Below are 24,286 nucleotides of genomic sequence, written 5' to 3'. Positions count from 1 at the left end.
TCATGCAGTACATTGCCTCCTTCCTGTTGTCATTTCGATCATCCTCACCGCTGTTACGTTATGCTGTCGATGCCAAACGAGACTATCTCACTTGACTAGACAAGAGCGAGCATAGTTTTGCCTGCAGCTGATGAGGACTCTTTCTCCAGCAGTAAGGTATTTGTTATATCAACTCTTAAGCTTCACACAAAAAAGCAGAGTAATCCCTGTGGGCTCAGCTACAACCTTTCTTGTGGGATTTGCTCATAGGCTTCTTATAGCAACATATCCACATACCAGTTAGCCTTAACCTTGCTTACTTCGAGAGCCAATAGTACATGAAACAGACCGTTATAGCATATAGTTACAATATATAGTTATAGTATAAGGTATTGAAACCACAGAGCACCCCCATCAGATGCTCAGTATTTGCCAAGCTGAATTAAGTGGGATTTCTAGAACTGAGAGGATAACTTTGGGATACCTCAAAATGGCTAAACATCTCAAAGAAATCAGAGACTGTATTTTGCCTACTGCATTTGGCAGAAGAAAAAATACTTCCTTCTCTTTATAGCACACCCCAAAATACTTAAGATTATAATCATCAGAAAGATCGGGAATTCTTTCTTTCAGCTGAATAGATGCATGGCAAAAAATCCAATTTTGTATTCTTTTAAGCCTCAGCTTTTGCTCCCAGGATATGTCGTGTTCTTACGAAAAGGAGGGTTTCTCTTCTGTGATATCCAGAGAGCAGATGGAGTAGTTAAGTATTAAGATTGCAGCATTTTGTACTGTTTATGAAGATGTTTATGAAAATTATTTCCTGTTATCAAGAAGATGCAGTGTCCAAAAGCACTGTTCCCTTTATAAGTTCACACTGTTGGAAATACTAAGGGTTCTCTCTTCTCCTGGACAAACAGCCTCTGTAAGGTCACACAACCCTCTAGACATAACATAATGACAAAGACATTTTTGGATGATGATGCGTAAGTGTTCATTACACACTCTCTACATTATTTGCACTTTCTCTGTTCCAGTCATGATCTTGAGAAGTTTATTAGTAATACAGGACAGAAGATTATAAGTATTAAAATGTTATGCAGTGGACATAAGAAGTCCATATGGATCTCTGCTGAATGAGACATGGAAGACCTCCTTATCTCTTCATGCTTATTTCTTTCAGTATGACTTCTGTGAGACTACATGGCAATGTTTTATATATAACTGTTCTTCTAGCAACATGTAGCCATTTTGTTCTATGGTCTAGGATCATGAAAGCTTTGATTCTATTCCTCTGAAATCTGCTTGAAAGAATCATCTATTTTGTAGAAACCCTGTTTATATTCCTTGCCAGGTTTTTGCATGCCAGTAACAATTAATGGATGTGGTTGTAAAGGACCAATGCTCCCTTTTATTAAGGGACTGCTTAATGTTCTGCTCTCACACCATAAATTCAGTGAAAATTATTCAAGCTTCTCACAAATGCAATAATAAAATTTCACCATGGCTTTTTAAACTGCATTTTTCAATATTCGCTTTCTACAAAATTGAAAACTATTTAAAAATAACACGTGATTCTGGAGAAAAAGTAATCGGTTCACTTTTGAAATAACGTGACAATATTTTAATAAGAAAAGCCTGAAACACTGAAACTCAAATAAATGACACCTATGCAACAGGAATCATACCTGTTCCTAATATGAACAAAGGAATGAATGAAATGAAACAATATAATTTTAAAAGAATGACCATATTTATTTTCTATTAAAAACAGATAGTACATCAAGTTTTAAAATATAAATATCAAAATTATTGCACAGGTAGCCAACTAGCTTTGTTTGGCAGCAATATTTTACAACATCATTGTGCAATAATATGCTCTGGCAGATTAAACGCCACAAAATCCATGATGTGTACCTTTTCTGTTTACATCATAAATCATCCTACAACAGTAAGATAATTGTTCTGGCGTATGTATAAAACATCATACAGTAATACAATACATGCTTTATGAAAGCTGAAAAGAAGGAAAGAAGAGAGAATGTCTCTTAATGCTTCCCTTACACCTTTGACTCAAACAAATTTAAGCAAGAGATATTTACCCTCCCATCTGCAGTCACTTAACATAGGCAGTTCCAAGTATACATACAAATACACATATATTAAGAGGATTTTTATAAATAGCTATTGCTTAGGCAGCTTCAAATATACAATCTTTTGTACATCTTTCAAAACTTAATGTCCCAGTTTAGTCTATAAAAAATAAGTGTTCATCCACAGGTAAATATCCTTAATTATAATGCGACTCTGTGAATGTCCCAAAGAGTTTGTCCCAGTGGGTGAAGTAAGGAGCATAGTTTGATTTGAATTTCAGATGATGGAGATCATGATGCGGTGCTCCTCCATACAAACCAAACGGCACAAGTCGGTGAGTTGACCATGGAAGGTCATAGCCTGAATGGTCCTCCACTGACAACCAAATGTTTACAAGGAAGAAAATCATTTCTGTCAAAGGATGGCATCCGAGGAGCACTGGGTTGATAGCAGCAAAAAATCCCAGCGAGAGCAATTCCCATACACTGGAGTACTGTGTAGTAAGAGCAAACGTCGACACATGCTTGTGATGCACCTTGTGGAAGGTCCTGTAGAGCCAAGGCACCTTGTGATGAAGCAAATGCCACAGGAAGTACTCAAAATCAAACAGAAGCAGGCAAACTACTACTCCCAGCAGGACCTCAGGCAGCTCTGGAGCTATCACTGGTAGATTCATTGGTCTCCAGTACCAGTGGAGAAATGTCACCGGGAAGATCAGAACAACATGGTGATATGCACTTTGAATAATGCAAGGCACCATCATTCCAAGAGTTGGATAGTTCTGTGGCTGGATTTTGTATTTTCTCAAGTTTGGTAGTCTAGTGCTTAAAAAGTCCAGTGCAATATATGGAAGACAGAAAGCCATGTATGCTGTAAAAGAAAACAGCACTGGAAAAAATGGTGACTTGATCAATGGCTCCTTTGCTGTGACAAAGTCCCAAAGAGACTGAAGGCACAACCTGTCCTGCTGTCCATCCATCGCGTAGCCGAGCAGCACTCTCTCTGGCAGGCTGCAGTTCATGCTGATTGCAATCTGAGAGGTCTGTAAATCCTGCAAGCCTTTATTTAGCCTGCTCAAGAGAAAACTCCGCCCATCAGAAATCCTTAGTAATACGTAGCTTTAAAGAGGAAGTTCCTTTCCTGTTATACAGAAATGGTATAATGCATTACAATCTCAGAACAGAATTAGCTGGCCGGGGTAATCACTGGAGCTCTACAAGACACAATAGGAAAAATAAGCAGAAATGCAGAGCTCTAACACTGGAATTCAGAGAAAGACAGTAGGAACATTTTCCACTCCACTTAGTGCACACACTTGAAAAACCGCTCTCTTTTACTAATTTTAAATTGTGTCATCCTTTGTTATCCGTTTACCCTTATAGGAAAGGAAATACAACCTGCTGTTGATTTTTTTATGTGACTGCTACCAAAGATATACGTGTACCTAAACCCCAGGTCTGACCTGTGGATGTTTGGTGGGTAATGGATATGTGCAAACACACATTTTCTTAACGATCCCTTGGGTATATGACAGGCTAAGTCAAAACCTTAAGGAGACCTCCACTATGCTTCTAGTTTGAATCTGGTGGCTGTGACTTATCTGCATCTACTTTTGAGGTCATATTCTCCTTCATGCTCCTGTATCTACTTGACATGGCAAAATCCACCTGACTTGACTAGATGCAAAATTGAGCCAACAACTTTTGAAGAATAAAATATCCCCCAGTTGCTGGGAAGAATACCAGGTAAAATCTCATTATGCTTCCAAACGGATACTTAGTGACAAGTATTATTGCATTATTACAATATTCACTCCACATCCCAACAGCTCTTTGAGCAATATGATATGGAAATCATCCTTTACCCAAGTATCAAACTAACTTACATAATTAGAAGATCCTCTGTTTAGACCTATGTCCTTTAAAGGATCTTCCTTTGACCATAGGCAAGCACACAGCAGACAGAAGCTAGCAGGCTCGACTCCCAACATTTCTAATTTGCTAAGAGTATTTTATGGGAAATGCTGGAGGTTTTGATTTAACCACTAAGACATCACTTCTTTTGTGCTTTTAGAAAAAGACAAACAAAGCTCTGAACATTTAGGGAAACAGAGCTTGCCATCAGCTTCCTATGAACTCACCTCTTTTGTAGGTACAGCGTTTATTCTAATGTTGGAAATGAGCTCAACTTCCTAGATGACTTTATTAGCTTGTTCAGACGATTTTAGTTCTTTGCTATTCAGAAAAGAAATCTGATGGGGGAGAAATGTGAGACAGAATTTCCTTGCTTCTCAAAAGTTAAGAATGATTAATTTCAGTAACTTCTTCTGACCTATGCATGGGCTTCTCCTAACACTTAAGTTGGCTTTCAGTCTCAACTCTTTTCTCATCAAGAGATTCGGCTCTTAAGGAAGTGCAGATTTTGCTCTCAGACTTCAAGGAATTTACTGAAACATTATCTGTACTATTATTCAGGCAATCAGAAGTTATTTGCTGGAGACAGGTATGGTACAGGCTTCAAAGACTCTATGCATATACATTTTAGAAACTGATTGAGATTTTCTGCTGTTAGGAGACTGTTCTGTTGAACTCAATTAATTCAGACTGTCGAATGCAGTGAAACTAAAGCCCAGTGAGAGACACTAATTTAATGGATGATGATCTATATCCAAGAGCCTCATTTCAATCTTCTGATGTATTTTATGACCTCCATTTCACAATAAGGACATGAAAAATGCATTTGTAACTCAATCGCTGTATGGGTCTCAAAATATTCTTGAGAGAGATGCTTTCTGTTGATTTATGTAGTTACAATCAGAAATTAAGCCTCCCAGATGTGATACGTGATTCTCTATTTTACTAGAATTATGCAGGGAATGAATTTATTCTACAATGTATTCCAATTCTGCCTAAAGGGAGATTGACAGAAATTGCTCAGCTGCCCTAAAGACATTCCTCCAACTAATCCCTAATAGCCCTGTGAAGTCTCGAGAAGTTTTAGAACCACTGCTGCCTATAAACTAAAATTTAAAGAATAGGCATTTTGCCTGCAGATTACGTCATAGAAAAATATCCTTAAGCCCCTTAAGGAAAAATAACGGAATTCTGCGGTGGTATTACTAGTACATCCTGCAACATAAAGCCCAAGGAAGGCGCAATGCGAGCGGAACTTACCTCGGAGCCTGGCGCAGCCCCAGCCGGGCTCCGCACGCCGCAGGGCCGGCAGCGCCGCCGGCCGCGCTCCGCGCCCCATCTGCTGGCGCTCCGGAGCGCTGCTGGCCAGGCGTCCCGGCTCCCGGGGACTGAGTCAGGCTCAGCACGTCAGTGGGCTCAGAAACAGGAATCCTCAGGCATCAGGGAGGGCAAACTCTTATTTTTCCAGAAACTGATTTCAAGCTGTTTGGCTTAGCCACCTCAAAGCACTTAGGATGTATTTCTGCTCTGCTAACTTAGGTGTCTTTGTCAGTACAAGGTACAACGTGAAGAAAAGACAAAGTGCACGCAAATCCTTTCCGTACTTAATTCAGCAATGTAACCCCAGCTTTTTTCACTCAGCTTACAATGCTGCCAAACTTCCCCATGTGTTAGAAGACTCTAAATAGGTCTCAAAAAAATCAAGACTCCTGCTACAGAGTTTAGGTTGAAGGGCACATAGTTTGGAATGAGGCCCCGCAAAGGGTCTAAAATAGATTCCACATGAGCACAAGATGCAAGCACCTACCCCAGGCTGCACTCTTAGGTACAAGCTATAAGGTAAACAGCAAAAGAGTAAATGGGTAGGAAAATGAGGAAAAGTTAGCAGGAAGGAAAACCAGGACCAACATATTGAAACTCATGTCACAGTAGCACAGGCAAAATTTCTTATTCCCTCCTCCTCTTCTCCCCCTCTGTATGGTAGGATTATTGTTGTGCCAGAGATAAGGCAACATCCCAGTGCATGCTGAGCCTTCTACCAGAAAAAGGGTGCTGGGGAAGAGGGTCGAGAACTCGCGGGACAGCAGCAGGGAAGCAGGATAGTAACCAGAGCAACGGCAGGCAGAGGCAGTCCCTTCTCTCCTTTGACAAGAAACTGTCACCACGCTGGAAAAACACAATGAATCTGAGGTCCTCGCATCCTAACTCACCTTACTCCAAGAGCCTGAGAGCAAGGACGCAGAGCTCGGCAGCACCCGCGGCAGCTCCGCGGGGCGAGGAAGCGCGGTGTCCCCCCCGCCCCCCCGTGCGGGGCTGCAGCGGCCCCTCCGCGAGCAGCACCGCCCCCTAGCGGAGATACCCGCCGCCGCAGCCCCGCGCCCCCACGCGCGGCGCCCGCGCGGCCACAGCCTTCGCCCGAACACCTGCTCTCCGCGTCAGCGTTTGCTTCCTCTGCGTCACACTTGCCAGAAAACATTTCTTAGACTTTGTTAAAATTTTCAGGGATAACAAAACGTGCGCTGTTTTGCAGCAGGACAAAACGCTGAGAGGCATAGATCTGTCCGCAGGTCTTAACAGGTGTCACGGGTTGGGAGGGAAAGAGGGAGCTTTGCGTATTTCAACCTATAGTGTCCTTGTGTTTAGGTATCCTGAGAGGCAAGTCTGGCATCTGAATTCAAAGAAGAGACATGAGCCTCAACTCTTCACATGCCAGGTAAGCAGGCTGAACCCTGAGCCCACGGGTATGCTGGGTGCTTGAGGATGAAGAACACACATTCCTCTCTGGTTTTAATGAGAAACCTTAGCCTAAACACAAAATACTTTTCTTAACAGAACTAACACATTCCTTAATCAAAATATCGTCATACCAACACTCCGCCTCCCCAGCCAAGCTTCACTGAAAAACCTCTCCAACCAGCACAGAAAGAAAGCTTAAATTTTAATGAATTCCTAACAACGGCTAGGGATGGAAAGCTGCCAGCAAAGTAAATTGTTAATTCTCAAGATTTACCTTATCAGGATCAGTTTTCAAAATAATAACCATCAGGAAAAGATCCTAAAATTCTTTCATTCACAATTTGCAATTCTGTAGTGAGAAACTGATTCACATCCTCTACAACTACACACATTCATCATTTCTAGAGGAATCAGAATGTAACACAGATACTTTTCAGCTCAGTATCCTTAGAAAATCAGACTTAGGCATTCATGTTACAGGTGTGGCTACTGTCCATCCAACCTTCATAATTTTTTATTTCATCGATGAGGTCTATGAAATCTGACTGCAGGGTAGCAATGCCAGAAGTACTTTGTTCATATAAAGTTATTTAAAAATAGGCTACTAGAAAAGAGAGGTCATTATTAGCGCGCTCACAACAGGCAATGTGGCAGCATTGAAAGGGAGAAGACATAAATGCTTTCATTACAGGACAATCTTCCACAAAGAGACATGTTTTATTATATATCAGAAAACCTATTCCTCCATCAAGGTTTCTCTCTCCTATCTTATAGATTAGCGTGATTTGTGACTTCTCCTGTTATTAAGGTATTCATGTTTCCTTTTTTTTTTCTGTATGGCACATTCACCATAAAGAGTAATTTATAGGAAAATGGTTTATTTTGTTCCCAAGCTGACAAAACCGTTTCTCTTACAGGGCCCCAAGGAGTAGGAGCTCTGTTTTACCACCACTTCCTATGCTGAGCTATGTTGTTTGAGTTGATGTGTAAACTTTTGCCAGTGCTATCACTAGCTACAGAATCACTCAATAGTGTTAAAATGCTTGACATGGAGCTAGTACATCACTCAGCACACACCACTAATATACACACCATCTACCATCTTTAGGCTTTGTGCATGAGGTGAACAGTCTGAATGTATTTGCAGATGGCTATAAAAAATACTTTTTAAGTTCCAAGCACAACATGTGGACACAAACACGTGCCCTTTTGAGGCTTTGGGCAACGCGGTCTAGTGGAGGGTGTCCCTGCCCATAGCAGGGGGGTTGGAACTAGGTGATCTTTGATGTCCCTTCCAACCCAAACCATTCTATGATTCTTTTGTATGCCTAAACTCTCGTACGCCCAAGTGTGTTGTACATCGCTAAATCAAAGCCCTGGATCGTCCATTCACTTCAGATGCACGTAGGTCTATGAGTCTGGCAATCCATCAGCTGAATGGGGACTATTTTGGTTTTCTATCCCAGTTTGATCACGTCACTAAACGCTGAGACTAAGTCAGCAGAAAGTGTCTGATGTCCTCTGTTATACTAGTACACTTTTATATTACCCAAAGCTGACGTTCAGCCAACCTTCAACATCATATATATACACCTATAACACAAAGTGGTCTATAAAACAGACACAATGTAAGATCTGCTTTGAGAAATGTACCATTCATCACTCACTGCTCATTCTTATTAGACCAAGCTTCGCACTACTCTTCTCTATATTCAGGGTGTCTTATTTTGCACATTTCTTTCCACTGACACCTCTCCAAGCTTGTGCCTGTAACTTTAGCAAGCCAGGGAGAGCACAGCAGCTCACAATTCCCATAGCCAGCCCTGCTCCACTGGAGCAGAGAAGCTCCATAATGGCTTTTGTGTAAAGCTTCCACTGTTCTGGCTTTATTTCCAGGCACACAGTGGGTTCATCAGCTGACAAAGCTGGCAACACATAGGATTTAATATGCCCTGCTGTCTTGACTGCACATCTACTGTATTCAGGATGTACAGAAAGGTACAGAATGAGCATATTTATTATTGAAGATGACGAAGGTCAAAAGCTAGGTGATCATGTCAAACATACCATGGCAAAGGTTAGTTCCTTGCCTTACTCTGTGGTTAAATGCTATTTATGAGATTACCAGACGGTATGTTAAGCAATCCAATTACCAAAGGTTTAAGAATGCAATACAAGAAGCTTTCCACCATGTCAGTGGTTTGAAAGAAGCCTCACCTGGAGGCTTAGAAAATAAGTCCATCTTATAAGCAGCTATTTGCAATTGGTACCTTACTTAGAAGTCTCAAAGAAGTCCCCTAAAATAACATGAATGGCCTTTTAGGCTCAGGAAAAGCCTCTTTCAGGACAAAAGTAAAATGGAAGCTTACTTGGCTATTTTACTTTTTTATTGTACTTGTTCCACAGATGAATAGTTGTGAAGAACAACCTCAGCCTTCTGGATTCTGTCCCAAAGACTCACATGCATTCATGAAACAACAAGGAGTGAAACAACACATCGCTCTGAAATCCAAGCAGATCTCATGTTTATTGAAATATCTCAAGCTTAATAAACGTGATGCATGTGGCTCTTGCGGTATCACACACCCTCACAACTGCTAAGTCAGTCACTTTGGATTCCTACAGAAATTTCCTTTCAGCACAGCAAGGTGAAGCAAATGTGGCTGCTACAAATATAAAGCAACTAGGAATCGCAACTGAAATATCATGAACCACTTTTTCCTTAAACAATGCCTGAGGATTCCCTGAGTCTGAATTAGGAAAAAAAAAAAAACCACAAAACAAACTCACTCTAATTTATGGCTTATGCATCTTTCTGCAATTTTTTTTTTTTTTTTTACAAAAAAAAAGTTTGCCTCAGTTTAAAAAGCCCTATCTTCTATGCCATGTAGAAAAGGCTTTTTAATCCCATTGCGATTACTGACAGAAATCTGGATTGAATCCAACCATGGCACAGGAATTATCATCTGGACTGAGGCAACTGACTCTGGAGATTGTTCATACCTCTACATTTGGCATGGAACTTTTGTGCAATTCAGAGGAGCCAAAGTCCTCTGCATAGTCAATGGAAAGAGCAAGGCACCTATACCACAGACAATTACAGCTCCAAAGTCAGACCCCTGCAGCAGACATGAATCCTCTCCCCCCATTAAATGGAGGCTTAGCCCCACGTTGAAGTGGAAACTGAGACAAATGGAAACAGCCATTAATACTGCCAGGCTTCACCAGGGTGTTGTAGGGTTCCTGAACACAATGGTGGCAAGCACCTTATAAGCAGTGAAGAAGTAAACAGATCTTCAAAGCAGCAGATGATTAAGGGGAAAAGTCCATGCAAATTACATCACTCAAGCTACAGATTTAATGCTTTGGCTCTTCCCTTGCCAGTAGTATGCTGGGGGAGCTTGTTTTCTGCTGGTCAGTGCAAAGAAAACAAAACACAAGTATGTTACATCATTCTCCTTGAAAACTATAGCCTATTGACAAAGCTAACTGAAAGTGGTATTTCTTTTAACTGCTTCTCTTGTTCCAGGAATCTGCAAGGGCAAATAACAATCCTTATCCATAACTGGTATGTGAAACATGAAAGGCTTCAGGGACACCATTAACTCAAGAAAAATGCAGCAATCAGTCCCAAAATAGGGGATTTCAACTGACAGTGGTGTTCTTCTCTGGCTTCATGACAATTCTCCTGGGCAATATTGGAAAACAAGGTCATCTGATGTAGCTAGCTTGTAATGCAATGGCCAAAACAATAACACAGCAAAAAGTCACTAAGTGCTTTTTAAAGTACCAGCACCAAATGGGTCACTGCAGTACAAGGAGTACTTCTGAAAGGTACTCATAAATGGCAACATACTAAGAAATGGCAGTGGTTTATGTACAGTGAAATACTTATTGGTTTAATTGTCAAGCATCTGAGATGCTGAATGGACTAACTTGTCTTTCAGACACATCATTAAGTTTACATGACATACTCCTTTTGTGCACAGTCACACTGCTGGTTTTTTGAGTACCATGCCACTGTGTGCAAAATCAGCAGGATACAATGAGGATTTCTGCAGGAGAGAGAAATAATATTGAGAAAAACAGCCATATATGAATCCAATTCAGTAGTCATTGCTGGCATTTTAAAAATGCATCATAAATAAAAAATGTAGCATTATTGCCAGAAAAGCATATGTTCCAAAAAGATGAATTCCTGGTGAACTAATACTCTGAAATACCATGTTGGTTTAGAGATACTTCCTAATCATGTTAATTATTTCATTATACATGCGGTAAGGTGCATCAAGGCCCCAGATGAAATCCAAATGTTCCCATTCTGGAATGTTTTTGTGGTAAACCAAGTTTGTGATCTGAGTGAGCAGCATAGCAACATCCTTTGGGTCTGCCAGCCAGTCCTGTCCACCAGTCCACACCGCTGTAGGTACAGTCATCTCTTTTATTTTGTAGAAAGGGGGAGTAGACTGAGAAGGGGGAAGTGAAAACAAAAGCATTAGAAAGAATGAGTCTTCATGTGTGATACTCCACTGCAGTGCAACATACTAGTAAATGCAAGAAGAATATGTCAGATTCTCATTTTCTCTTCCTTTCTTGGGCAGCTAGACATGGAGTCCCCACTCAACAGAAACGTAACTCCAAGAGTCCTGCAGTATTTTAGCATGCACAGCAGTAAAGATGTGGTTTGAGAAGTTTACAAGACAGCAGGGTAGCAGAAGTCTCAGAAAACGCATCCCATTCAAGTTATTTCTAAACCTCAATCAAATACTGAAAGCGATTGCTACTCTGAAAGTGTGATACTGCAATATTTCCTAGTCACTGAAGTGACAAGGAGCAAAACATTTTTAATATCGCACACAACAATTTAGAAATAAACATGCATGGAGATTAAACAGGCTGAAGATAAGCAATACACAGGAACTGACATTCTGTGCCTTATTGTGAGAAGTGCATTTCACATGAGAGATCTCATGATCTAGGCAGGCAGGACCCCCTTCAAGAAACACACAAGTGCCATCATAACTTGGTATCCAACTGTGGGCTCCACAATGATTTAGGACTACCTCAGAGCTCTACAGTCCTGTCCTTTTTTTCTTTGGAGGGGGGGGCAGCGGTGGCGGGAAGGCAGATCTGCAGTCTGGTTACTGGGTAGCACTACTGGATCTGTAGCATGCAACATAAATATAACACCTACAGAAGTGCCCAAGGACTTTTTTGTGACACTGAAGAATTATAACATATCCATAAAAGATGTCTACCTGGTTGTAGTGAGCCATATTTGCAGCCTTGCTTCCCCAGTCATAAGCTTTGAGTTCCCCAGTCTTCACAGCCTAGAAATACACAAATATTCACACATACAGAGAACTGCAACACTTCTATCGCAGCAATAAAAAAGTGTAGGTCATCTGGAGAATTGGCAGAGGCAACTGACACAGTTGGCAACAGTGAAATGATAAGTATTAATGAAGACAAGTGTCACTGCTTTGCCCAGTGTCACAGGAGTGGGAAACATTAACATTCGGTAGCATTAGACTTTGTCCCTTGAGATTTCACGCTCTTTCATAGCAACAGTAGGAAAGATTAAGGAAAACAGTTTAGTGTACCCAAAGCCAGGGTGTGGCAGCTCCATGCTTACTTCTGAAATATTTACCTTGCTGTCCAAATGTATATGAACACAGCATGCAGCTTTCTTAGAAAGTCTACTCTGTATGATTTAACCTATTATTTTTCAGAAACAGAAGTCTATATAACAGGGATCTGGGGGGAAAAAAAATATTCTTCACAAATTTCTTTCCAAGCCAGCACTTGATCTGCTGTGTACAGCAGAACATGTTGCTTCTGAATAGGTGACCAAGTCCAGCTACAAGATCACAAGTAGTGCTGACCACTGATTCCACAGCAAATGTCTTCTCTTATTTGTCAGCCTGCTGAGCATGCTTCAGGCACAATAGCATCACAGGCATGAAATTGTGCATTGAGGTGAAATTCAAAATACACTAATAAAATATAAAATGAAGCCAGAGTAGAACAGAATAGAAAGCCTGCTGCTTTTCACTGGTAACCAAAACGGGGTTTGCTGAAAGGGAGCAAATACTTGTTACAGCATCTCTCTGAGTTAAATTATTCCATTATATTGTTTGTTGGCCTGAAGTACTTACACTTAGCATATCTTCAAAGAAAGAGGGGAGAAGGGTGAGCTACCATTAAGTCAGTATCATCAAAGCAGCAGCAGTGAACAGCTGCGGTTCTGACATTTGGTCATTCCAGAATTTCAACTGGGCTACGCTGCATATATATTTTGTCATTTTATTCCATTTAAATATCAGAGATGTCAATATTCTACAAACAAGCTAGAGTCATGGACGTTTTAGATTCTGGAAACTTTACCTGGCTCCAGTGGATCATGTTTTGTACAGATGTCCCTGCAGGGCAGTGTGTTGAATACACATCCACTCGGCTCTGCAACAAGATAATTAACATGTTTTACTCTTCATAGTGCAACAGTTCTACCCATTATTGCTTCTTGAGTAACTAACAGAAAATTTCCCACTCCTCTTAAAACTGTTACAAACAAAAGTTAACTGGAATCATACATACAGATGAGGTAGAAGATTCAAATGTTTGGGGGATTAATTACAATTAACTGCAGAACTTTAAGCTGAACTTTAAATCTAGTAACGATATCCCTTAAGCACTTTTATATAGTCAGAATATGTTTATTAAAAAGTTCTAGTATGGTAAGAATTGGGACCACATTAACTAATATATAGATGGACCTCCAGAGAAACCTTGCATTACTCTACATCTAAACTAGTAGCTGTCAGTCCAAAGTGATTCAGAACAAGTACAAAATACCCAGGGGAAACTTAAATCCTAGCAGAAAAAAAAATATTATCTACCATTAAAACAGTATGTGCTGGGCAAGAAAGCATCAAAAAGCTGCACTTTCACCTTGATATAAAATACAAAAAATGTATATTTTTGCACACAGAACAGTGAAAAAAAAATGCTAATTCTATCTCACTCCAATAAATAAAATTCTCAGCCTTCATCCACCTGTGGGTAAACTGATACCAGCTTCTATTGATTTCAGGAAGTTAGAAACACTTTAAGAAGCATTATGAAAACAGGTGATCTCATGCCAGTTGCTGATAGCTAGCTTGTAGATAACAAAATAAGTCCTACAAACAAGTCCTTTGGAACTAGGACCACAGATGAAGCCATCAGCAGGGTCAGAAATTGATGTCAGAGAAAATAATTGCACACATCCACCAAGAGACCAGAAAACTTCAACAATTCTCTCGAAAACGGTTGAAAACTGTATCTTTATTCCTCACTTCCTTGCAAAAGGAATTAAATACTTGCACTATCATATTAATTCACTTCTCTTACCCACTTCCTCAAGAGATCTAAAAGAATGTATTTTAGCTTTCCAGTAACATTTTAAAAGGTTAATTCTATCCATCCCAACTGGGCAACTAATCTATACCAAAGAAAGATATTAATCCAAACTCAGTGTGATGAAGAAGGCATTAGGGGTTTTCTAATTACACATAAAGGACAATCAGTACAGTGATACACAGTCAATACTGTGTTAGAGTTCACAATAACTTAGCTATTAAAAGTCACCAGAACATACCATATTCAAGTTTCTCTCATTAAAACCACACAGAAGAAAGAATATGTTGCCGCAAAGGTCATCAAGTATTCTGTGGGTGCAAACATGAGTAGCAAGCCACTTCAGCAAAGAATTCTGAGGGAGGAATTGTTTCTTTCCAAACATGTCCTACAAAATAACAAACACATAGGACAAATATGTAATTGCATAGAATGACCTGAGTTTAGTTTTTATACTACAACATTCTTCAGTTAATAATTTCCATTTGCACCGGTGACAGGTGTGTCATATGAAAATGAGTTATCTCCTTATCAGCCTTGTTTTACAGTCCAGTGGGAAGGTCACAGTTAGCGCTTCTGCCACAAACAATGCAGTCCATTACCCCCACAAAAAGTACACGGGAACTGGGACAATCTTTCGAGAATTCCAAATCTGACCTCAAATTCAAATCAATTTTAAATTCAGTACTTTACAAGAATACCATACAGCTTCTTGTCATCAGAATGGTTTAAGGCTAAAATATGCTAAGCTGTGTTTGCTAATGTTAAATGGTTTCATACTTGCAACCTCCTGTCTTCAAACCACCTAAGAAAAACAAGTTGCGCAAGCTGTGGCAGCCAGTTCCTCTTGATGGTTTTTTGGGTTTTGTTTTTTGTTGTTGATTGTTTTGGGTTTTTTTAATACAGAATCACAGAATGATCACAGAATGGTAGGGGTTGGAAGGGACCTCTGGAGATCATCTAGTCCAACCCCCCTGCTAAAGCAGGATCACCTACAGCAGGTTGCACAGGATCGTGTCCAGGTGAGTTTTGGATATCTCCGGAGAAGGAGACTCTGCAAGTTTAAAACATCCAAGGATTTGAAAGTGGCCTACTGAGAACTTCCTTAAAAGCAACACAGCTCTTTAAAGATATGCCTGACCTATGGGTTTGTCACTGTCATACACTTCTGCACTCCAGTTTTTTTGCAAGTCACCATGAGAATCAAGTTCCTCAGCACAACATGAACATCTGCACAGGGCACTGATCAGCTACTGTTCTCATCAGACAAAGTTCCTTATGTGAGCAACAGGAGATCACAATTGTTAGTATCGCTTTTATGTTAACTGCCTTTGGAGCAGGGAACTAATAATGGAAACAGACACGCATTAAATCTGTACAAGGTACATTAGAGAAGGGTTTATCTCACAGAACAAACAGCTCTGTGTGGGAATCGCCATGGGTGGCTGAAAGAAAAGCGGAGGTTAAAAATGACAACACAGCAGGGTGTTCACAATGTCTGACTTCAGGCACTTACTGCAGCCTGCCAGTTTGCCTACATGCCCTTCAATGCTAATGGCGAAAGGTAAACTCCTCCACAGGATGATTCACAGCATCTAAATAAAGCTGCTGCTCTTAATCATCCTCTGAAGGATCCTCTTCCACTATAAATGGTTAATTGTGAAATAAATCTGTTAAAGTTCATGACAATTCAAAAGTATTCTCTATAAAGCTATCATATGACTCTTCTAAAACAGACCAACTATCTAATTAATCATGTGATTTCTGTAGCTTAAATTCTAGAATCATGTAAATGGAAAACATAATAATTTTATTCCATCTATGAAGTCGTAATTGTAAAATACTACTTTAAACTGATGCAAATTGTCTCATTAGACAGTAATAAAGCCAGAGAAGCCACTGCTGACTCCCATAGCATTATTACCAAAAAACTGGCACAGTGTTCTTGTTGAACATGTTACACTCTAATCCACAGCTATTAACATTCTTTGCTATGCTGTTTTCAACTAGAAAGGGGGACAACTCATTTGGCTTGAAACATTCACACTCAAATACAAACCTTGAGTAGCAGGTCAGGAAACACTCCCAATTTTGCCAGAGGGCTAGTGGCAAACTTGACTGTAGCTACTGGTGCCAAGGCAAAGAACATTTTGATTTTCTTAGCCAGCTGTGGCAAAGTTGAAAAAGCAATGAAAGCTGTAAATAATATGAGAATAGTTAACAGACCTCACTGACACAAGTTAGATGAGAATTTTACCTGGCAGTGATTCTACAAAATCTAAGATAAAGTGTGCAAAAGTATTTTAAGATTAATAGTTTGATTGTTTAGGATCATTTTAGATATTGTAAATTAATCTAGTCACTACACAACACAAATTAAATGAGGCAAATCAGAAGGATTTGTTTTCTTCTGAAAAACAAGTTCATGCTAACTAACCCAACACTCTCCTAGCTCCTTCTATTTGCAGGTCTAAAAGCAACCGAGCCAGGCCTTACATACAGAAAAATACTCTGGAAGTGGGAGTCTTTATTCCACGTATCTGATGATTCTAATTTTATTGTGCAGAGTCCGTCAATTTATTTTAATATAAACTGTACTGGTGACTACCTGTGACTTCAATTTATGATTTCAACAGCTTCCCACTTTAAGTAAACACAGAAGGGTTAAGTCTTTTCATTTTAATGTTGATGAATATTCCAGGAAGCAGCTAAAAACCAGAAGCAGTAGATTTCAAGCCTCCTATTTCTTCATCATTAAACCACGTATGTGGAACTTGATACCATTTGAAACACAACATATTCTAACAAATGCATCTCTTCACATACCCATTGTGGTGCCCTGTGAATGGCCAATGTAAAACACTTGTTTCTGGCCAGTCTTCTTCAAAATAAAGTCCACTGAGGCTGGAATGTCATACTTAGCCATTTCATCAAAGCTACAAAGCAAAGACAAAACATCAGCTGTGTAAGTAAAGTTGTCAGTGTGAAACAGCTGCACAGAGCTTTACTGTACTGCAGATGAGTTGTCTGGACACAAAGAAAAGCTTCCTTTGGATGAAGCAGAACACTCTGGTGATTGAATCTTCACACTAAGCACCAAACAAAGCAATTAACATTCTACTGACCACCTATGAAGGCTGTCTCAGGACACTACACTGACCATAAAATTCCCCTTTACTGCCCCTACATATGTGCCAGGACATGGAACCAGAAAAAAAAATAATCTTATACATTCACAATGTGACTGAACTGAGATGATGGACAAAGAGAAGAAGAGAAGCCTGCTTGTAAACAGGGTGTGTAGTTCCTCTAGTTTCTCTAGCAAGACGAGGATACCTGAAAACCCAGAATTCTTCTTGCTTCACTGTGAAGTGTGTATGTTTCCTGGACCAGGTGTTCCCTCTGCTGTTTCCCAGCCATACATCATAGCCAGCATCTGCCAGCATAAAGCCGAGGCTGTTGTAATCCAAATTTGTGATCCAATTGCTAGCATCTGCAAGCAAACCATGCTGCAGAAATACAGCAGGCCTTGGACCTGAAAAATAAAGCATTTATCATAGCTTCCTGTTCATCTGGAATTAAATGCCTAAGAATTCAAGTGAGTTATTGAAAGTCTGCTTTAGATTTGCACTTTGACTATTTAATCTACTTGATTTAATCACAGCGCCATGAAATCACATTTTCTCAAAAAGCTACATTTTATCATTAAGAATTTTAAACTAGCAGCTCGTTGGTTTCCTCATTAGAGGAAAAGACTCCTTGAAGTTCAGAACAGACAGCAAATGTGCAATAAGCAAACATGAGAAAAGCAGGAACTACAAGAAAAATAGAGGTAGCCTTTACAACTGTTTCAAGCTCACAAATACTCAGAAAAGTGGCCCAAACACAGAGACAGCCAAACTACTTAGGACCCTTGTCCTGCCCCTGAACCTGGAGAAAGGATATATGTGCTATTGAGATCTTTGCTTTCCAGTTAAGACAATGCCAAACTAGGGTGCTGAACTGTGGAAATCTCTGCAACTGGTACTGATATTATCTCTATGCAACTCCCTTCCATCACCAAAGCCCTGGCGGAACGTGAAAAGCAGTACAGGTAGCCCACGAGGGAATCTCTATTTCAAAGGAATTTCTCCCCTTGACTTAAGTAGTTAGAAGAACCACGGTCAAGACTCAGCTGGCATTTAGGAAGCCTTTCTCCTCACTTCCCCATCCTGAAAAGGGAAATAACACCTTTATGCAGAATATAGATTAAAAAAATTGACGGTTCCTGCTTCTACACAAAGAAAATAACATGTAATCCTTGAGAAGGAACGTGGCCTTCAGAAAATCCAGAGAGCTGCCTCTAGATCTCACAGTAGCACAGGTGTTTTGGGGTTTTTTTTTCTGCTTTAATAACTGAAATCTGATAACATGCTAACTTTAGCTCAATGCCAGAGATTACTCAGGAATTTACCTCCTCCAATGACACATCATTCTACTACAATACTAAACTCACGCAATACTTCCTCTATTGATAATTTAGACTTGGATCTTGCAGCAGAAACAGCCAAACCACAACTGTTTCAACCACCTACACCCTCTGTTCCAGGTCACGTTCGCAAATGTTTGCTGTGAGTTCCAAAATCCAAATTAGCAATATTCCTCCCTCCTGGCAACCTTTATGCCTGTGACGAGGACCCTTGTCAGTGCCCACTTTTCCCATTTTGTTAAAAAAAACACATTGTGGCATACTGTCCCTGCAACCAGCGCAAATCTCCAGCAGTGCCAAACTGGCGCTGGAGACAGTACAGTTCAACACTACTCTTCACTCCGCTGCAGTAATACTTCATTCCCATATGAACGGTGCGCAGGATTTTCAAGCCCAACATTAAATTTATTGTCAGTAATGTTCACTTTTAGCTTTGGTATCTTCTTTCCTTTTACTAAACTCAGATCAACCAACTTCTGATTTTTTGAAGAACAGGCTCTCCTCAAGCTGCTACCTGCATGATTCATAACACAGGAAGGGGTAAACTGTTTAACTGCTTTAATGCTTTCTGTTCTCCTACTAGCCTCCAATTTCTGCCAGTTCCTTTTTCACTTTACCAAGCAGTCACCAGATCTGCACATGAATTGCACAATCATATCACAAACTGACTTGAACAATAATAATTTTGTATCACCTCTGATCCTAAAAAGCCCAGGGGTTAGAATAAGAAAGGCAGGTCCTTCAGCTACCCTTTCCACTATAGAACATTTTGTTCTCTTCACTGCACCCCCAAGAAGTTGAAGACAGACTTATTTCCATGCCCTTCTTACCCATGCTATGCAGCTGGTTTAGATTTTTGGTTAATACTAAAACCAAAAATCATTGATGCTTTGCTTTTAGGTTCTCCAGACATTTCCCTTCTTTTTTTTTTTTAAAGCTGAAAAACTGTAAGTCTTGTTCCAAAACATCATGTGATACATAATTCCAAGAGATGCTATTCACATTAAGCAGGTATTGCAAAAGAAACATTATGGCATATATACGCTAAGTCAGCAGTAACACATCATCGGTATCTTTCTGAGAAAAGATACCGAGTCTATAAAAACTGAAGATCAACATGAACTTTGAAATCTTCATTCTTTTAGGAGATCGTACTTCCCCAAATGTGCTCAGTAATCCTTGTTTTTAAAATTAAAGCACTTTGCAAAACATGAACTTGGGGTCGAGGGTGTGGCAAAGGGAATGTGGAGAATTCCCACAGGTCAGGAAACTTCTGTTTGCTTATGTCATCGATGAAGGATTCGACAAAATCAACAGGTACAAAGGCAGCCTGTCTTTTTCCTGTGGGCTTCGCTGAAATTCTTAAGTACAAAGACACCTGCCAGGTTTGACTGACCTTGTCCATGCACTGATCTTTACACACCCACCTTGCGAGAGACAGCAGGCAGTGCAAACATCCTAACTCATACAAAACCAACAGATACGGTCAGGCAGACTGTTGCTTGGCCTTTGGCAGAGGAGAGGGTTTTTCCACAGGTCGTCTTCATACCTGTGGCTATAGGACTATCACTGATTTCTTTTGTGAGCTCCATGTTTTTACCTCTCATCCTAGGTTTTTTCAGTCCATTTGGTTCTGAGGCAGTCCTTAGAATATCTATAGTTTCTATGCAAACAGGCTGCTGTTGTACACGTGATTGTCTGTAGAACAATCTTTTATAAGGGGTGGCAACAAGATTGATACCAAATTCAGCCATTGCTGTTCAGATACACTGTTAATTTCATATGCAGTGTACAAAGATAGCAAGGCAAAGGCTGCGTGTCTCTCCTCTTCCACATACATTTGTCTCATTTTTAAAGCATTCCACCATTCAGTCCTTGCAAAAACCTTTGCCCATGTTGCTCCCTTAAGTTCCAGCTTACATTGCCCCTATCCTTCCTTTCCCCTACCTCCTCACCTAGTTTTATACCAGCTTTCAAAGTAATTCTTACAGCTTGTACCAGTGCTCTGGTGGCACCTGCTGATGCTCCTCCCAGTCCCCCATCAAATCACATCCAGAACACAACCTGGTCTGGACTGACTGCTGTCAACTACCTGCTAGATATCCTAAATTGCAATATATTTTTAAATGTATTGTACTCAATATGTTCTGAAGGGATTTTATCTTATTATATTGTTTTACCTATTTAAGCAGCTGTGTAAAATATGACACCCCAGTAGTATGCAGCAATGGTCTGGCTTGTACCTTACTGCAAAGGGAGCTTCAGAGAGGCAAAAATTAACAACGAATTCTTACTTCATGCAGAAATCAGTCAGTAATTATTTTGTGAACATTCTAGTAAGAACTCTTGTAGTTTAGTTATTTTTCACCAAAAGAGGCATGTGAGCTGTCCCTAATTTTGAAAATGGTTAGGCATTTTTAACAAAATTATTTGTTATAAAGAAGCATTTTTTAAAATGGGCTTTGAAATAACCCAACAATGTTACAATCAATCTCTTTTCAAGAGACTTTATTACTTAAAAAACCTCCAACAAATCTCAACCCTTATTTTCCACTTCCTAGAAAATCGAGGCCTCTAAGCCCCTCAAAAAAAACCCCAAAACAAACAACCAACAACAAAGAGCTTGTATTAATGTCACAAAAAGGCAATGCCAGGAAAATATAGCTTTCTAACTCCTTCTCCCTTCCTTTACTCAAGTCACTCTACATGTGCCTAATCTATTTTGGCCATAACATTCACCAGCAAAACATTCTAAGTGCATTGGTCATATAGTCTTTCATCTTTTTCTGCATTTTTACAGAAGCAAAAGTTTTATAAATCAAAGAGCTTTCTCATGACTTCCCATTTTTCCAAGCAGATATAAATCTTACCTTTGCTTCTCTCACGGCCTTTTCTTCCATAAGGGATTCTGTTAACAGAAAGGATATACCCATCTTCTGTTGTCACTTCGTACTCCTCGCTAGGGTATCCCCTGAAGATAATAATTTGACTCTGAAGAAAGAAAAGAAACCACCTTGGAGTCAGACTGCCAGCCTCCTCAGTTCATTAACATGTGCAAAGTACTCTGGGTTCCTGCCAAAGATGGCGATGTGAAATTAAAGGATGTGGAGGAATGTGCTATATCACCCACCTATTTGATGCCGACAGGCTTTCTTATGAGACTTATCCCACTATGGAGTCAGGAACTAGCCAGAGCACAAACCTTATCCTAGGAATTTGGGAAGACTCGTTAGCCTATCCCCATCCATCATATTAGTTACTCACCTGCTGCTTACAGTGAGAAAGATTAAAGTGTTGAAAAGGAGATTATGACAACAGGGCAAAACACCAAGATGTGGATTTGGCAGACAAAAATTGAGACTGACTGCTCCCAAGGAAAGCAGTACCTTCCAGTAACAAGCACATGAGGACAACAAAAAGCCACTGGCACCACAGCAACACAGGGAAGAAGAGAAAGAGGGAAGAATTCATCTCTCCTGACGGGAAAGGCTCCTTTAAGGATGTTTCAGATTTATATCTGAACTTTTTGCCTAACTCTCTGTTATACAAAGGACACAATCATGTTTAGGCCATGTGCTGAAATAAACCACAAACACAGCAGCTTTAAACCACTAACGTCACACTCTTCACACGGGTGAGCTGCTGACATTGCCACCTCAGCTCGTAGTTTCATGTCCCATTTCTTATTCACCTTTCTCCTCAAACCTTATGTCTCTTGCAGAGCTTTTAAGTGACTTTGCTGACAAGCCAAACAAGAAAATAATAAAACCCCCTACACTTGTTTAATACTATGATTTCATTAATAGATTTATCTCCCATCTCTTCTGTCTTGCGCTTTATGTTATTTTCTTTTGATGCAACTCCATTAGGACAGAGAACTTACCATTTAATTGGTTTTATGACACCAACTGTGCCTTGAGAAAATGTAAGAAATGCAAGACACGATGGCAAGCCACTGGGCAAGGAAGAGAGGGAGCATTTAACTAAACATGCTATTTCTTTTAAATAGATCTTTAATCATCCACAGTGATATTAACATTCCCAAATGACTTTAAGGCTAAATTCCATTCAAATGGTATTAGCCTTAGACTAAATGGCTACTTTCAGTCCTCAAAATGATACTTAGATGATACTGACGACTCAAGCACTTCTTTTCTTACAGACCTTATGCATTTCTAGCTTGAAGTATCTTCTCGCACTTGCAAAAAATGGCACAGATAGGGCAGAGGAAAGAGGAACTAATACCAGGTACTAACAGCAACTATTTTCTGTAGTTGGCTATTGCAGCAGCAGGAGAATAAAGTTAAGAGAGTAAATGCCAAATGGGAAGAAAAGCAGTAGTGGGTACGAACACAGGAGCATCATTCTAGCGGACAAGTACGCTTCATCAGCATGCTCTTTTCTAGCAGCTAGCAAGAGAGTGACCTGACTCTAGCAAAAACACAGGTCTGGATCAGAAAAGGCAGGAGGAGAAGAGAAAGACATGTAAGCAGAGGGCACAAGCAGCAGCGGGCTGACCGCTGGCCAGTACCCGAAGCGTCCCGGGGCTGAGGGCGGGAGGCTTGCGCCCGAGGAGCCAGAAAGGGGCCGCACGCCGCCCGGACCCCTCTGCTCCTCTCCTCGCTGAGACCCCGCGGCCACACCCGGTGACAGTCTCGGGCACTTTTCCCGCCCCGCCACTCACGATGTTCATGTTCGTTTCGGGGTCCACATTTCTCCTCCCTCTGGCCAACGCGCCCGAAGCGGAGATGCTCTGCAGCAGCAAAGCGGCGACCACCAGGCCCCGCATCCTGACCCTGCGGGAAGGAGGCGAGAGGCCCCGGCTCTGCCGCGACGAAGCTAGACCCAACGCTGAAGCGGCAACGAGCGGGCCCCGCCGAGCCTTATGTGCCGCCTCCGCGGGGCGCCGGGGCCGGCACCGGACCGCGTGACAGGGGCGGGGGCGACCGCCCGGCTGACAGGGCGAGAACGGGGCCGGCCGCGGTCCTGTCAGCGGCGGGGAGGCAGCCGCGGGCCGGAGGCGTTGTCCAGCCCCGAGCGGCTGAACGAGCGCAGCCGGCCCCTCCGCACGGCGCTGCCGGGCTGGGCGCCCGGGTGTGTCCCGTACCCCCTCGCGCCTCCCCCTTCGGGTGAGTGCGGCCCAGCGGAGCCGCCCGGCGGCGGGACAGCCCGCCCTCCGCGGAGACCTGCTGCCCCGCCGGGACCGCCCTGCGCCTCCGCCCGCCCGCCGGCGCGGATGAGCGCGGCGCGGCAGGAGGGAGGGCGCTAGGCCGGCGGCGCCGCTCAGGCCATGCGGCGCGGCCTATCGGCGGCGGCAGGGGCCGCCCGGCCCACCCCGCGGGGCGGGAACCCGCCCGGGGGCGGTGGCCGCCGACCCCCGCGCAGCCCCCGGCCGCGGGCGGCTGTGGCCTCTCCCGGCAGCCGGGCCCCGTCGCCCGACGGGGGTGCGCGGCCTTGGGCTGCCTGAGCCGGCGTGATTCAGCGTTTCTCAAGTAATACGTGTGTAGATCCCCCAGCCCCCCCCGGACTCGGTTCTCAGAAATCTTTCAGCCCCGGAACGGCCCCCATGATCTTCGCTTCCCAGCCCTTCTCGTCTTCTGCGTCTGCTCCTCATCTGAAGTCTCCAGAATCCTCATAGTGCCGCCCTGCTAGAGTGTATTTTATCTCCTGCCCCGATCCCGCCGCAGTCGCCAGGGAG

General features: G+C 41.7%; 2 protein-coding genes across 3 annotated transcripts; both read right to left on the bottom strand.

Annotated features, from left to right (window-relative positions):
- Positions 1-1,713: 1,713 nt before the first annotated feature.
- On the bottom strand, positions 1,714-6,244 carry CH25H (cholesterol 25-hydroxylase). The gene has a single exon (XM_054832129.1). The coding sequence runs from the start codon at positions 3,092-3,094 to the stop codon at positions 2,270-2,272; it is 825 nt and encodes a 274-aa protein (XP_054688104.1). The 5' UTR covers positions 3,095-6,244; the 3' UTR covers positions 1,714-2,269.
- Positions 6,245-9,225: 2,981 nt separating this feature from the next.
- LOC129208792 (putative lysosomal acid lipase/cholesteryl ester hydrolase) lies at positions 9,226-24,072 on the bottom strand. 2 transcript variants are annotated; one of them, XM_054832125.1, is made up of 9 exons: positions 23,273-24,056; positions 21,459-21,579; positions 17,457-17,655; positions 16,947-17,056; positions 16,180-16,316; positions 14,362-14,508; positions 13,110-13,181; positions 11,981-12,052; positions 9,226-11,188 (listed from the first exon to the last, which is right to left on the bottom strand). In XM_054832125.1, exons 1-9 carry the CDS (start codon positions 23,375-23,377, stop codon positions 10,955-10,957), a joined length of 1,197 nt encoding a protein of 398 aa, XP_054688100.1. In that variant the 5' UTR covers positions 23,378-24,056; the 3' UTR covers positions 9,226-10,954. The 2 variants fall into 2 exon arrangements, with proteins under 2 accessions (XP_054688100.1, XP_054688101.1); XM_054832126.1 differs by lacking the exon at positions 9,226-11,188 and adding an exon at positions 11,195-11,885 and having other exon boundaries at positions 23,273-24,072.
- Positions 24,073-24,286: the final 214 nt, after the last annotated feature.

Source organism: Grus americana, chromosome 7 (assembly GCF_028858705.1).
Source record: "Grus americana isolate bGruAme1 chromosome 7, bGruAme1.mat, whole genome shotgun sequence".
Taxonomy (NCBI): domain Eukaryota; kingdom Metazoa; phylum Chordata; class Aves; order Gruiformes; family Gruidae; genus Grus; species Grus americana.
The sequence above is the reverse complement of the archived record's forward strand: the minus strand, read 5'-3'. Positions and strand labels throughout refer to the sequence as shown.

Bases quoted from the DNA above. Each gene is read 5' to 3' on its own strand.
- CH25H (XM_054832129.1), bottom strand. From the start codon at position 3,094: ATGAACTGCAGCCTGCCAGAGAGAGTGCTGCTCGGCTACGCGATGGAT.
- LOC129208792 (XM_054832125.1), bottom strand. From the start codon at position 23,377: ATGCGGGGCCTGGTGGTCGCCGCTTTGCTGCTGCAGAGCATCTCCGCT. The intron at 13,182-14,361 runs GTATGTTCTGGT...ATCTTGTTGCAG, and splicing joins ATGAGAGAAACTTGAATATG to AGCCGAGTGGATGTGTATTC. The intron at 12,053-13,109 runs GTAAAGTTTCCA...GTGTATTTCTAG, and splicing joins ACATGATCCACTGGAGCCAG to GCTGTGAAGACTGGGGAACT.